Source organism: Lagenorhynchus albirostris, chromosome 2 (assembly GCF_949774975.1).
Source record: "Lagenorhynchus albirostris chromosome 2, mLagAlb1.1, whole genome shotgun sequence".
Taxonomy (NCBI): Eukaryota; Metazoa; Chordata; class Mammalia; order Artiodactyla; family Delphinidae; genus Lagenorhynchus; species Lagenorhynchus albirostris.
The window spans coordinates 174,620,922-174,636,898 of record NC_083096.1 but is presented as its reverse complement, the minus strand read 5'-3'; the positions used below and the strand labels follow the sequence as shown (position 1 = coordinate 174,636,898).

Below are 15,977 nucleotides of genomic sequence, written 5' to 3'. Positions count from 1 at the left end.
CGAGGCTTCAAATCCTTTCTGGGACGAGGCTGGGTATAAATGAATAAAGTTTAGAGAATCTAGACAGAATCCTGGGTTGTGGGTCCCCTAGGCAGCCCTAAATACTCACTCAGAGAAGACCGGCAGCATCCCTCAGGCTGCAGGGCCCGTGACGCCGCATCCACCATGTTTGGCTTTGAAAATCTGGGGCAGTTTTCTCCTGCGGCTGCTCAGACCCCTTTTCCTCCTTGGACCAGCATTAAAGTGTGCTCACTCGTGGGATGCACTGGGGTCCGCTGGCCTCCCTGAGGAGGGGCTCCTGACCCAGCAGGTGTTGACCTGATCAGGGACTCTCAACACGGGTTCTAAGGATCCCCCTCATCAGAACCACGTGGGGAGCAAACCAACAGTGCAGGTCTGGGCTTCACCCCAGGCCTGAGGACTCATAGTTAGGACTCCCAGATGAAATACAGGACACCCAGTTAAATCTGAATGTCAGATAAGCAACAAATAATTTTTATGTACCGGTGTGGCCCAAATATTGCAAGGAACCACTTATGCTAAAAAAATTATTTGGTGTTTATCTGAAATTCAGATTTAACTGACACCCTATAGTTTATTATGTATTTATTTATTCATTTATTTATTTATGCGAAATCTGGCAACCATACACATCCTCCCTGGGAGAGGGGGCTGGGAATATGCATTCTCACAAGCTCCCTGATGATTCTGATTCCCAATAGTAGGGAAACCCAAATTTAGAATCGTTTGTATGGAACACTTACAGAATTTTTTAGGGATCAAAGAAAAGGGGATTTCAAACTCCCAAGCCTGAAAATCCAAGTTCGCAAAGTTTGAATCAATGTGCCCCAACATGTCTGATTACAAGAATTTTTCAGGAGTGTTCAGTAAAATTACAGGTTCCCAGGCCCCCTCCCTGGGAAGTTCTGACTTTGTGGCTTTGCCCGTGGGGGGAAGAAGAGGGGGAGCAGCAAACAATATCTGCATTTTTTTCTTTTTTTTTTTCCTACAAAGATATTTATTGAAATATTATTTATAGGGGCATAACATTTGAAACCTAAATTTTCATCAAAAGGGGGCATTGTTAATAAATTATAAGGAGTTCGTTTATATATGGAATACTGTTCTGCCTTTTGAAAACACAGCTTTATTGAGATATAGTTGACATGCAATAAACGGCACAGGTTTAAAGTCTGTAAGTGGATGGGCTTTGACATATGTGTACACCTGGGAAACCGTAGCCACAGTCAAGACAGTGAACAGCTCCTTCATCCTCCAAAGTCTCCGATCACAGCATGTGTTGTTTGCTTGCTTGCTCTTAACAGCTTCACTGAAGCACAATTTACATAACAGAAACTTCACCCATTTTAAGTGTCAATTCAGTCAATCTTAATACATTTATGGAGCTGTGCGGCCATCACCACAACCTGCTTTCAGAACATTTTCATCCATTTCTATCACCCCAGACCTCGGAGAAACCTTGGAGGTACTTCACTTGGGGGTTTGTTTTTAACTTTTCATTTTCAAAATTGTGGTAAAATACACATAAAATGTACCATCTTAACCACGTTCAAGTGTACAGTTCACAGTGGCATTAAATCTATTCACGCTGTCGTGCAGCCGTCACCCCCATCCATCTCCAGAACTTTGTTCATCTTCCCAAACTGAAACTCTGTGCCCATCAGATAAAACCCCCTGCTTCCTTCCTCCCCTCCCACCGTGCGTTCTGTGTCTGTGAATTTGACTATTCTAGGTGCCTCATATAAATGGAATCTTACATTGTTTGTCCTTTTGTGACCATCTTGTGTCACTTAGTATGATGTCCTCATGGTTCATTCCAGCTGAATAATATTTCATTGTATGGATTTTGTTTATCTGTTTATCTGTTCATCCATCCATGGCCACTTGGGTTGCTTCCACCTTTTGGCCATTTTGAGTAAGTTTGTCATGAACATGGGTGTACAGATATGGAATGGGGACTTTATTTGACAAGGTGCTTCTTATATAATTGTGGGAAACAGTGCTGACGACCTTTAACCTTGAGTAGATAAGACGGAAGAAGATGCTTTGTAAGAGCAGCAGGAGGAATCACTGACGTGAACAGCTAAGCGATTCACCTGCTTTCCCTTATCTCACGCTCACAGCAACCTATGAGATGGGTTCTCCCGTGATCCCCATTTTACAGACAAGGAATCCGAAACTCAGAGAGGTTAAGTAATTTCCCCAGGGCCACACAGCTAGTCAGTGCAAATTAAACACGATCCCCACTTGCGGAAAAAGGAGGGGAGAAAACCATTTAGCCTGATGCTAGCTGGAGCAGTGGCCTTGACTGGTTTTCACACAGAGGAAAGCATACTCTCACGGTCACTCGAATATACACGGATTTTTTCAATTCTTATTCAATACACGCACTTGCACGTTGCTTCATTCCTCGGGTGACTGCAGGCAGCTGCACAAGTGTTGCCCTGGCCTGGGCCCAGGGCACTTTGCAGGACTCTCCCCAACCCCATCTTCTCAAAAGTGCTCTCTGCCAGGGCGTCCCCAGCTTGAGAAGCTTCCATCCGTGACGCTCTTATTCATGGAGGGGCCCTTTGCACGGCCCGCGTGAGGGCGGCCTGTGGACTGACTGACACGTTCCTACAAATTCCACTTCCTGATGACCCCAACCTGCTGGCTGTTTAAAAGAAGAGAAAGAGGGCTTCCCTGGTGGCTCAGTGGTTGAGAGTCCGCCTGCCAATGCAGGGGACACGGATTCGTGCCCCGGTCCGGGAAGATCCCACATGCCGCGGAGCGGCTGGGCCCGTGAGCCATGGCCGCTGAGCCTGCGCGTCCGGAGCCTGTGCTCCACAACAGGAGATGCCGCAACAGTGAGAGGCCCGCGTACGGCAAAAAAAATAAAGAAAGAAGAGAAAGAAAGAGGGGAAAAAGGGAGAGGTATTGAAGAGCATCTCTCATCAAATATTCTGAAGCCCAGTTTTTCTAAGAAATTTGTGGCCGTCTTTCTTCCGGCATGTTCTTGTTTCCAATTGATTTTGGGGTCCCTGGTGAGGGCGCTGTGTTTCCTCCTTGGGTGGAGTTTCCACGGGTGACTGCCCTGCTCTCATACAGGTTAAGTATGATGAGAACTTAACCGACAAAGAGTGCCCAAATGAAAACACTTATTACGGGTTTTGTGGTGACCATAACCAATAGAGGAGGGTGTGACAGCATTTTATTGGGGGAGAGGGGTGAGGTGCAGGGCGGTTAGGAATCCAGATGTGTTCGCAGGTGTCACAGTGGTTAGAGCACGTGCCCTGAGGTCAGGCTGACTCCAGCGCCGTCCCAGCCCTGCTCTTGTACTGGCTTTTATACTGGACATGCACAAATCATCTGCCTCTCAGAGCCTCGGTCCCCACTCCTGTAACAATAGTTCCTACCACCTTGAGTGACCGTGGTATTCAGTGGGCAAAGTACGTAAATTGCTTAGTCCAGCGTCTGGCACCTAATAAGCACATGAGAACCCTCAGCTCTAGAGTCAAGCAGACCAGCATGGAGCAGCCAGGATGCCTCCTTTGTACGTGTCCTTCTGGACAGGGGAACCTCCCCAGACCTGCCCCCACTAGCACATAAATACATTTGCAGATAAATTACCCATAGAACAACATACAAGATGAAAAAATATAAAGAAAAACTCTTGTTTGACAAAGTACACTGGCAGCCAGGATGTGCCCAGGACCATACTTTGTAAGTCATAGGTCTCTCATCAAAGTATTAGCTAGGGCTGCCATATTGCACAACTCCAGGGTCACCATTCACAACGTGGTCCATGTGGATGGTGCCCACTGAAGCTATGCAGGACATAACCCGCAGGGCCGTCTGCAATGCCCTGAAGCAGCCGTTGATTAATACCATAGAGTCTTGGCACCAGGCGTGGGAAATTGAAGTCATAAGGTCAGGTGTGCCTGCCGTATTGTGGGTTTTGTTTGTTGTTGCCTTTATTCGTGCTTTCTGAGCTCTGGGAAAGGAGGTGTAGAAACAAGCTGTGCTAGTCACAGAGGCGCCATTCTTACAAGGCAGCTGAGTGAGGAAACCCACGTCACCCATATGTATAAATCATGTCTTTCTCTGTTCTGAAATACGGCAAAACTGAGGGAAATGGCCAGAATGAAAAAGGAAGCCAGGCGCCACAAATGACGTGCCGAGTTGCGCCATGAGGGGGTTGACAGCTCCTTGGCAGCAGCCCCCATCCCCATGATAGCCTGTGTCTGGCCTTCCCTGTAGCCTGCTCTGCCCTGTTCCCAGTCCAGCCAGACTCTCCCATGTGTCTCCTGGATACTGTCTTCTGTCCCTGCAATGTCATGACGTCCTGTCTTGCGAGAAGAGCGCCCTCTGTCGGCCAATATTCCTTGCTGCTTTAATGGGGAAGCTCTGCAGAACACAATCGAGAAAGCAAGGGCTTTGGAGTTTGATGGACCCAAGTTGAAATGCCAGCTGCAACTGACTTTACCTTTCTGAGCTTCAATTTCCAATTTCTTCCAAGGAGCTACTCATTAATCCCAGGTCCCCTTTCCCCCTTCAGGTTTTTTTATAGAGGTCCCTGGGACCACCCCTATCATGGCATAAACTGAGGCTCAGAGAGTTTCAGCGACTTCCCCAAGGTTAGGCATCAGTCATATAGATCCAGAGCCAGGATTAAAAGCCAGCTCTCCTGAGTCCCTTGGAGGCTTTTCCTAATAGCACGAAGCATCGTGGGGCCGTGAGAGCCCAGGCAGGTCCTTCACTGCCCAGCGGTTAAGGAAGGTCTTGCAATTCCCAGTCCAACCTGCAATTTCACACGCTACAGGGGATGATTCATTATGTGGGTAAAAACGAAGAAACTGATAATAGAAGAAAATGCATTTTCAGTTATCTGGCTTCCTTGCTTGTTGGGTTGGCTCCACTAACTTTTTTTTCAGCTGCACCAACACAGGATCTTAGTTCCTCAACCGGGGATCAAACCTGCACCCCCTGCATTGGAAGCGTGGAGTCTTAACCACTGGACGGCCAGGGAAGTCCCTGGCTCCACTAACTTTTTTTTCTTTAATTATTTTATTTATTCATTTCTGGCTGCGTTGGGTCTTCGTTGATGCACGCGGGCTTTCTCTAGTTGCGGCGAGCGGGGGCTACTCTTCATTGCAGTGCGCGGGGTTCTCATTGCGGTGGCTTCTCTTGTTGCGGAGCACGGGCTCTAGGCGCGCGGGCTTCAGTAGTTGTGGCACACGGGTTCAGTAGTTGTGGCTCGCGGGCTCTAGAGCACAGGCTCAGTAGTTGTGGCCCATGGGCTTAGTTGCTCTGCGGCATGTGGGATCTTCCTGGACCAGGGCTCGAATCTCTGTCCCCTGCATTGGCAGGCGGATTCTTAACCACTGTGCCACCAGGGAAGTCCATCCACTAACTTTTTACCAGGGGTATTGCTGCCGTTCCTGGACAAATTCAGTTGCCCCCTTTCTTCTTCTTTTTTGATGATGATGATAATACCTGATGGCTAATGTTTTATGCTCATTTATTATGGACCAGGAAGTGTTCCAAGCATTTCATGTACACTATCTCACCCACTTCTCACAGACTAAGAAGTGGCTGTTATTATCCCTATTTTTTACAGACAAGGCACAAAAATAACACACTCATCAGGGTCACAGAGGAGGAGCAGAGCAGGGAGCTGGACCAGATTCTGTGTAATGCCAAATCCCAAGTTCTTAACCAGAGGTTGGCAAACTATGGCCCAGGGCCAAATGCAGGCCATCTCCTGTTTTTGTAAAGTTTCATGGGAACACAGCCATCCCATTCATTTCAGTATTGCCTATGTTGTCTGCTACAACGGCAGAGTTAGCTGGGCAGATCATATGGCACTCAGGGCTGGAAATATTTACTGTCTGGCTCTACAGAAAACGTTTACCAGCCTCTGCTTGTAACACTATGCTGTACTGCCTCTTTCATTTTACTTGGTTTCTGAAAGAAGAACTTAAAATAGAGGGGGGAGCTGGGGAGAAAGAACTCACTCAGATTGAGCCTTACTGTGTGCCGGGAAATGTGCTGGTTAATAGCTTAAGTTTACTGAGGAATAAGAAAAAACAGACAAGCTGGAAAAATAAATTTTGAACAGTCTTTTCAACACCTCTTTAAAAAAGAGCTGCAAATATGTGGTTCTAAATATACATACACATATATATGCATTTGCATATATAGTAATAATATAATTACATTGACATGTATCTGATAAATATACTAGACATTAACATATTATATATACAACAGATGCCTATTATAAATGTTACCTGTTTCTTCAACTGGAAAGTTTTCCTTTAAAACTGTGAAATGTTGGGAATTCCCTGGTGGTCCAGTGGTTAGGACTCAGTGCTCTCACTGCTGAGGGCCTGGGTTCAATTCCTGGTCAGGTAACTAAGATCCCACAAGTGCACGGCGAGGCCAAAAAACTAAATAAATAAAACTATGGAATGTCTTCCCTGGGTCACTTTTGAAGCAGAAATTTGGGGTTTGTAGCCTGAAGCCTGCTGTAGCTAGAGAACTATTTGTCTGTCAGAGTCTCTCTAAGCAGCGCTTTACTACTTGTCTTATGAGCAGTTCCTTGGTCTGAAATCATTCTTCTCTGGAGACGCTGCTTTACTTTTATACGTTTAAAGGTACATTTGGTGCGCGGTTACAGTCTGGTGGGTTTTATCTGCGCGTGTCATTACCTTTAAAACAACTTTCATTCCGAGTACATAGTGAGGCTTACGCTGAAGTCTCCATAAGCATGCTGTCCAGGAAATCTGATTGTTTGCAAGTGTCAGAAAACCAACTAAAACTAGCCCAGGCAAAAAAAAAAAAAAAAAAAAAAAAAAGCTCATGTAACTGAAAAGGCCAAACGCTGCAGCGTAGGCCCAGCTGGATCCAGGCGCCCAAATCATGGTCAGGAATCTGACTCTTTCTTCCCTGTTAGCCTCACAATCTCAGACAGACTCTCGCCTCACCTGTAGGAAAGTGGCCCCCAGCAGCCCCGGCACCCTACAAAGTAGCAGTTCCAGGGAGAGAGCCAGCATCTTCATTGGCAGTGGCTTGGATCATGGGGCTTCCCCTGAACCAATCACTGAGGCCAGGGGCAAGGAGTATGCTCTGATTGGCCAGGCCTGGGTTATGGGCTCACCCCTGGAGTGGGAGGGTCAGAGTTATATGGACTCGGGATTGTCAGGGAAAGGGTGTCTTCCCCGCAAAAAATTAAGGTGCCCGTCCAGAAGATGGAAAAAAGTGGATGCGGGGTAGGCAAAAACAAAGAAGATGTCCATGACATTAGGAAGCATTCCTATTGCCTAAGTGGAACCTTCCTAACGGGATTTGCCACTAGGGATCTGGGGGGAGGAAAATGACGAATAATCCACTTTTCCATTGGAAAAGTCCCAGGCCAGTCTCCAAGGAAGCAGAGTTGCTCATTTCTCTCCTCTGGTGAACAGGTGTGATGAGAAGCTCAGAGTCGGGGCCTTAGTTGTCCATGCCCAAGAAGGGTGGCGTTTCCACGTTCCTGGGACCTCTGAATAGGGCCCGTTCTTGAGGAAGATGTGGCTTTACTGTACCCGGGGTTGAGAAGCCGGCAACTGAGTGAATGACCAGAGACCATGGTGCCCTTCACAACAAACCCCTTTCTGGTCAAGCTCTGTCATCTCCTACCTGACCTTGTAGGATTTCCTCTACCCTGTGCTCTTACAGGTCCCGTGGGGACCTACTGATGTGATGAGAAATCCTGAGGCTGGGTGTTTTATATCAAAGGCGATTTCCCGAGACCAGTGAAGTGGAGGGCATGGGGCAGCAGACAGCCTCAGGCTCGGCATCTGCAGCAAAAACTCACACAAAAGGACCCCTGAGGCTGTGTTGTCACCAGATGTCTACAGACGATGCAGATGACATCGGGGAGGTGGAGACGGGAGCACGGGCTGAACCCTTAGCATCCTGCTGAGACAGAACCCAGACCCGGCCAGGAACCGGGCCACTTCCTGCTTCCTCTGGCAGACCACACCCTTTGTTACCAAACCAGAACCACATTGCTCCTTCTCTTAACTTAGTTGATGATCATTCATTCATTCATTCATTCATTCCATCTCTCAATCTGGCAAGACCGAATTGGAGTAGGCCAAGTCTAGGAGTAGCAAAAGCTATTTGCAAAAATCCGGCTGTTTTCTCATTAGATTCTATTTCCCATTTTATGGACTGACCAGGAAGCTGATTAGAAAGAACTTGAAAGGAAAGAAAAAACCGTAAGATTGAAGATTTACAAGAAAATGGGGGCTGGGAAAAACCCAAACAAATGACTTTTCTGAACAGCTCAAAGGGACTTAATTCTTTTAAGTTCCAAAACCTAAAAATAATGTATAACTTGGCGGTTCTGTGTTCTAAATGTATAATCCTGATTTCTCACACTGAAACCCCGTACAAGATTTACCCTTTTCTCTGAGTTACGGTGACACCCAGGGAGCTGTTGAGATAAAGGCCATTTGTCCTGGCGCCAAGTAGCCCCCTCTCCTGGCTTCTGAGATCTACTGGCCATGTTTTATAGTCTCCATTCTGTCTTTCCAGGTCCATGGCTCCTCCATGCTGCGGTCAGTGTGCCTGCCTGGCACCATCACCCCTACCCCCCAGGCCCTTCCAGACCTCCACATCTATGTATGTTAAATTCTTCTGTATAGAAGACGGTCTCTTCTCCCTCCTTTATGTATTTACTCCCTAATGTATCTATGTCAGTATGGACTCATGTATACTTATTTTACACTTTGAGTTATAATCCAATACTCATTAACTATTTCATCGCTCAAATTCTTCCAGCCTTGGCCACTGGGAGCTCTTTCAGGTTGGTTGCTGTGTCCTTGAGCATCTCCCCACCTTTTCGTTTTGGGCACTTCCTTACTCTCTGCTGTTACAAGATGCGCCAGGCTTAGCATGTATTTTCCCCATCCCAGCCCCAGAATCAAAGTCCTTTTTCTTTACACTCCGTTTGCCAACTGTTCAGCTCAGTCAGCGAACACCTACCATGAGTAGCAGGCACTCTGCTGGGCGCCAGTACAGCCAGTGATTGGCTGGTAAGTATTTAATGACCAGCTCTCTGGAATAAAGTACATGCATGCATAGCATAAGGTTTACTGATATAAAGAATGTGTAGCACAGTCTTTCCACATAACAAGAAATACAGTACTCTTTCTTGTAAATTCTATATAGCCAGCTGAGTCTCACAGAATGCTTTCATTGACTTTAGCTGAACTCTTGTATCCACAGCCAATTTCTCATTGCAGTTGACGAATGAGAGAGTTCCTGACCTGAGCGCTGGTGGATATTTGGGGATATTTTGTATTTATGAATAATACAAGTGAAAAAAGAAAGACGTTAGAAGAACATCACACATGCATCAGTGACATGAGTGACTTTTTTGCTGCATCAGATAATAATTTTCAAATACTGGAAGAACGTTTCCCCAATTTTTTGTTCTATTCATAACATAATGGCTAAGACACAACATGCTTTTGTATAATCTGCATTGTTAACATTTTCTCCATTACCGTCTCAAGTCTAGGCAATCAACAAAACAAACAAACAAAAAAAAATCAAGCTCTACATGAACCACCATTATTAAACCTATTTGTAAAAGTTTCTAAAAATCAAGCCCTGATTTATAACATTTCCTGATTTCTATGGTGTAATACGCCCTCCACGGTCAATTTCAAGCTCCCAATGACACATCCCTGAATACAGAGATGGAAAGAGAGGTGTGGTAACACATCACTATGTGGCATTTCCAACAGACACATATAGTAGAGCGAAATAACCTCAAGAGCATAGGTAATAATAAAATAGAGTAAAATAATTAGGAAGGGGTGAGTTAAGTTTGTATCACCTTTGTTTCTGATATAATTTAATTGTAAATTTATGTAAGTTAATTCTTATTAATGGCTGTGTTTATCAACCAGTTGGCAAAATTCCTGGTCATTTAACAATCGGTTCTCTGGGCGGGTACCAGCTGGCCCCAGCACTCCTCTGGTACAGCAGTGAACATACCACAGGTCTTCCCGGATGGAGGCTGGGGTCCTCTGAGCTGCTTCCAGGGCATGGCATGTACCAGATGAACAACACTTCCATAAGACAGTTGTCAGTGTTCCTAGAAAATCCCATTTCTAAGTAGCCCATGTGATGTCTTGTGGTTTTTCACACCATCTAATGCTCAGTTCCTTTTTTTAACTTGGAAAATATCCTATCATTCACTAACCAACCATCTAAGATCTGTTTGTGAGTATGGAAAGCAGATAATAAATCATGACTTCGAGTAACCTAGAAGTCCTAAGAGCACAGGTATTGGAGTCAAATAGTGTCACCGCTTCCTGGCTGTGAGACCTTGGGCAAGTCATTCAACCTCTCTGAGCTTCAGTTTCTTAATCCACATAATGAGGGGTAAAATGCCTCCTCCAAGATTATTCTGGAGATCAGATGAGACCACATGCGTTAAGTACCCAGCAGAGTCTGTGGCACATCTGTGGCTTCTCTACACAGTGGCTCATAGCCCTTGTATTGTCCACAATTACTTACAAATGGCAGAGCACATAACAAGCTCTCCAAGGGCAAGGTCTAAGTTCCCACCTTCTCTGCAGGCTCCAGGGCTTCCTGGCAGAATTCATGTGTACTGTAGGCACTCAATGTGCAAACTACCTTGAATTTTTTTTAGGGTCTCCCATTCAACCTACACTCTTTACAGGGTTAGAAGCAGATATTGGAGAAATAACACAAAGAACAAGTAGATAATATGAAAAAAAATGGATAGTGATTTCTTGAGTAAATCATTGACCCGTGTTTATTAAAGCTAATATAAATTCAGCCGTGGATGTGGTCATGGTTAATCCAGGTGGTTGACAACCTGCTATTTTAAAGGTAGTATGGAAAGGAAATCAGGAGTATAACATATGCTACCTCAAAAACAAAACAAAAAACCCAACCATGGCAACATACCATATAGTCAGAGAACAGACACAAAGAAAGAGAAAAGGCATTAGCATGTATTTTTAAACTAAAGTTTCTAAAATCAGACTTGGGGACTTCCCCGGTGACACAGTGGATAAGAATCCACTTGCCAATGCAGGGGACACAGGTTCGAGCCCTGGTTCGGGAAGATCCCACATGTTGCGGAGCAACTAAGCCCGTGTGCCACAACTATTGAGCCTGCGCTCTAGAGCCCACGAGCCACAACTACTGAGCCCGCGTGCCCCAGCTACTGCAGCCCATGCGCCTAGAGCCCACACTCCGAAACAAGAGAAGCCACCGCAAGGAGAAGCCCGTGCACCACAACGAAGAGTAGCCCCCGCTCGCCGCAACTAAAGAAAGCCTGCACGTAGCAACAAAAACCCAACACAGCCAAAAATAAATAAAATTAAATCTAAAATAAATAAATAATGAAAACAGACTTGTCGATAACTGACCTTGACCCCATGCTTCCTGTACAGCCCAGAGCTGGCTTTTGATGTGAGCCTTTTTCTTATGTTTGCTTTTCTCCCTGCCTGTTTCGTTGTAGTTACCAGCAGCAATTTCTGAGAAAACCTTGACCTTCCCTGTGATAGAGCAAGCCGGCAAACTAGAGAAAACCAGCTTTAACCATCCGACTAAAGCTACCCTCAACCAACACACTTCGGAGAACAAGAAAAACCCAAACTTCATTTTTTAATTTTTAAACCCGACGAGCTTGGAGTCTCTGCTGCATTTACACACCTTTCACTCCTTCCCCCAGGGGCCCTATCGTTCGGGCCCTATGTGCTGCAAGCGACAGAAACCAGCTCTAGCCGGCCTCAGGGATAGAGCCCTTCAGGGTAGCACCCCAGCCAGGGCTCAAAACCAACTTCCTTATCTTCCCCATCATGTTCACAGCAGCACAGTTACAATAGCCAAGAGGTAGAAACCACCCAAGTGCCCATGACGCTTAATGGATAAACAAAATACACTCTAAACTGTATGATGGAATATTACTTAGCCTTAAAAATGAAGGAAATTCTGACATGTTACAACACGGATGAACCTTGAGGACATTATGCTAAGTGAAATACACCAGTCACAAAAAGACAAGTACCATGTGATTTCACTTAGCTGAGGTACTTGGTACTTAGAGTAGTCAAATTCATAGAGACAGAATGTTGGTCACCACGGGCTGGGTGGCGGAGGGAATGGGGAGTTGTTGTCTAATGGTAATAGAGTTTACATTTTGCAAGACGAAAAAGTTCTGGAGATCCATCTCACAGTAATGTGAATATACTTAACACCACTGAACTATATACTTTAAAATGGCTAAGATGATAAATTTTAGGTTGCAGGTTATTTACCACAATTTGAAAAATAAATAAACAGCTTCCCTCTCTCCATGTCTGGGCTCTGCTCCCTCATGCTGGCTGCATTCTGAAGTTCCACCAGGTCACTCCAGATCCTGGTGTCCCGCCAAGTCTTCTTGGGTCTCCTTGGCTCTGATTGGATGACTTGCCCCACCACTGAACCAATCAGTATGGCCAGGGAGTGTGATTGGCTGATTGCTTAACCCCACCCACAGCAACGAGCCAACAGATTGGGAGGGGGATTCCTGGAATTTCCAGAAGAGCCGGGTGGGTTGTGGCCTGTCCACTACAGCAGTGGACCACTTGAGGCATGAGATATGACCACTCCCTTTAGCACCCTGGCAGTTAGTGGGCAGTGAGGGACATCTACCTGAGCATCCCAGCACAAAAGGGATTTCCTTGGGCTTCCCTGGTGGCGCAGCGGTTGAGAGTCCGCCTGCCGATGCAGGAGACATGGGTTCGTGCCCCGATCCGGGAGGATCCCACATTCCGCGGAGCGGCTGGGCCCGTGAGCCATGGCCACTGAACCTGCGCGTCCGGAGCCTGTGCTCCGCAACGGGAGAGGCCACGACAGTGAGAGGCCCGCGTACCGCAAAAAAAAAAAAAAAAAAAAAAAGGGAATTCCTCCACACTACCTGTGGTCTCTAGATTTGTTTTCTAGCAGGCGGGGGTAAAACATATTCAAATTTCCCCCTTCCCACCTTCAGCCCTTTCATTCGATAAATCTTTATTAAATAGATGAGGAAAGGTTATAGGAATGATTGAGGCAAGACAGCCCCAGAGGAGAGGACGGGAAGGGATAAGATGGATGGAGAAGTTAGTGCAAGGCAGGAGCAGGACACCTCAGCTTCTGAAAGAGAGAAAGGAAGAAAGCTTAGGTGGAGACCGAGGTGCCCACACTGGAGAGAAATTCGAATCTTCACATAAGGTAACAGAGTTCTGGAACACTGCCAAGTCCGTTCCTGAAACAGGTTTCAACGGGGCCAGTGTCATCATAAATGCTGGGCCAGGTGTCTCCAGGCAATTGGAGTTTGATTTTCCTGAACAATACTCTCCCTGACTCCAAAAAAGTCTTCAGGGGAATTCACCGGATTCTTGACTTGGCTGGGAAAGACTGTAGCTAAAAGACTGGTTTGGGAACCTGAGTGAGTGGAGAACCTTCCTCTTGAATACCATCCAGCTGGAGCTATAGGAAGTTCTGTCTGCCAGCGCTCCTATTTCGGAAGCATTCTGTCCTGTTTCTCATTATGTGTCTCCGGTCTGCAGAAAGCGAAACGTGACCCGCCACAGGCAGCAAACCTTTGAACTTAGCTTCTTACTTGAAAAGTGTGTTTTTTTCTGCCAAGAGACTGGGGGCGGGAGGGGGGGGCAGAGAAGGGAGAGAGAGACAGAGAGGGAAAGAGCTTTCCAGAACCCCAGTCCCACCACCCTCTCCACCACCACCTGAGCTTGGTGAACTCCTTAACCTCTCCATGCCTCATTTGTAAGCTAGGAATAAGGAGAGCTCCTCCCCTGCAGGGCTATTGTGAGAAATCGGTGAGTAATTACAATAAATGGTAGCATTCACGATGTCACGCTTTAACCACTAGGCTCGGGGTGGGACGGCCACAACAGCATTAACCAAGACAAAGCCAGGTGTCAGCACCTCTCAGCATTTGCTTCTCCGGGTTTAGATGGATTTTGATGTGCTGTCTGTTGAAAGTAGCTACAGACATCTTCCGCTGGGTCAGATGAAGAAAGGTTCCCTCGATAGATATTTATGGAGCGTCTGCCAAGAATCAGATGTGGCAGATGTTGAGGATCACAGGTTAATGAGCCAGTTGGGGTGCGAGCCAGTTGGGGTGCCGGCCACCCCAGAGCTCTCGGCTTCGGGGAACAGACGGAACGGGAGTGCCAGAGAGAGACACAGTGTGGATGTGTGTATCCTGGAGAGCTGAATCTCGGAGATGTGTTCATTCATTCTTTCAACCAGTATTTAAGGACCTACTCTGTATGTGCCAAGGGTTTATTCTAGGAGCTGAGGATACGGTGCTGAGCAAGGTAGACAAAAAGCTCTCACCCTCGAGCTCAGAGGTGGCGTTCTACCAGCTCAGACGCTCACTACCACATCTGTGATCCTGGGAAAGTCACTAGGTCTTGCTCAGCCTGGGGCTCATCACAGAGCATCAGGGGTATTAAATGAGGTAATGCATGCGAATCTTTTGACTGGGTGCCTGGCACAAAGGCTGCACCCAATAAATGGTGGTGCAATAGTGTGCAAGGTGACCCACGGTGGGGACCACCATCCCAAATTTGGGGAGAGTCTGGGAGGGCTTCCTGGGAGAAGTGACTTATATGCTGAAATCTAGGGCAGCAATTGTGTCGCCGGGACAGAAGGGTGAAGACCACCCCAGCTGCTGGTAACCTCCCCTGACCCTCTTGTCTGCCCCTGCAGGTCTCCTTCCCATGGGTGAGGGGCCCAGCACCTTGGCCAACGCCACAGCCACCTCGGGCCACCCAGCAACCGAACCAGGCACCCTCACCACCACAGGCCCCCTTCCACCCGGGCATCTGGCCAGCGCCAGTGCAGAGGAGCTGGTCCCCGGGATTCCCCGGGCCCCCCATGGTCCCACCTGCCTCCCACAGGCGGCCCGTGAGTGCCAGCAGGAAGATGCTCTCCTTCGTGGTGGACAGAGCCGCCCACAGGGTTCCCAGCATCAAGCAAGGTACTCATGGGCACTTCCATGGCAGCTTAGGGGGTGGGCTTTTGGCCGGGAGGATGGGTCTCAGGTTCTGCTTTCCCCTTTTCTTAAAAAACAATTTTTTATTGAGGTACAGTTGATATACAGTGTTGTGTTAGTTTCAGGTATGCAGCAAACTGAATCTGTTAAACATATACATGTATCCACTCTTTTTTAGATTCTTTTCCCATATAGACCACTACAGAGTATTGAGGAGAGTTCCCTGTACTATCCAGTAGGTCCTTCTTAGTTATCTATTTTATATATAGTATTGTGTATGTCTATCCCTCTCTTCCAATTTATCCCTCCCCCCTCTTATTCCCGGTAACCATAAGTTTATTTGCTACATCTGTAACTCTCTCTCTGTTTCGTAGATAAGTTCATTTGTACCTTTTTTTAGATTCCACATATAAGCGAGATCATATGATATTTGTCTTTCTCTGGCTTTTGCTCTCTGATTCTGAGGTAGAACATAATCAATTGTGAAAAAATTGGGATAAGCAGAAAGTTAGAAAACAGTCAAAGATAAGCTGTCACCCTTATCACCGGGATTCTCCCTGTTGACTTTTTGGCACAAACTCCAAGACTGTGCTCTGCCCGTCTGCACGCGTCAGTACCTCTGTGGTGAGTGTGTGTGTGTGTGTGTGTGTGTCTGTGTGTACGTATATATGAATATATATGAATGTGTGTCAGGATCTAAATTTATATACTTCGACTCAGATGTACACACATATTGGTAACTGAAATCCCTCTTGCCTTAGGAGGTTTTTAAATATTTTATTACCATTTTACAGGTTAGAGGAGACTGAGGCTTATGGAGAAAATTACTTCTCCGGAGGTGATATATTCAATCTAATCTCATCTAACACTTTTCAGTCAAATTTAAGGCTGGTTATCT

The 15,977-nt window shown here is 46.5% G+C and overlaps 1 protein-coding gene across 1 annotated transcript in view; it reads left to right on the top strand.

Moving 5' to 3' along the window:
• Nucleotides 1-15,977, top strand: part of LOC132515211 (transmembrane protein 51) — a 202,555-nt gene that overhangs the window by 92,362 nt on the left and 94,216 nt on the right. The window contains exon 4 of the mRNA XM_060141381.1: nucleotides 14,794-15,064. Coding sequence (XP_059997364.1) covers nucleotides 14,794-15,064 — 271 coding nt within the window. The remainder of the gene's footprint in view (nucleotides 1-14,793; nucleotides 15,065-15,977) is intronic.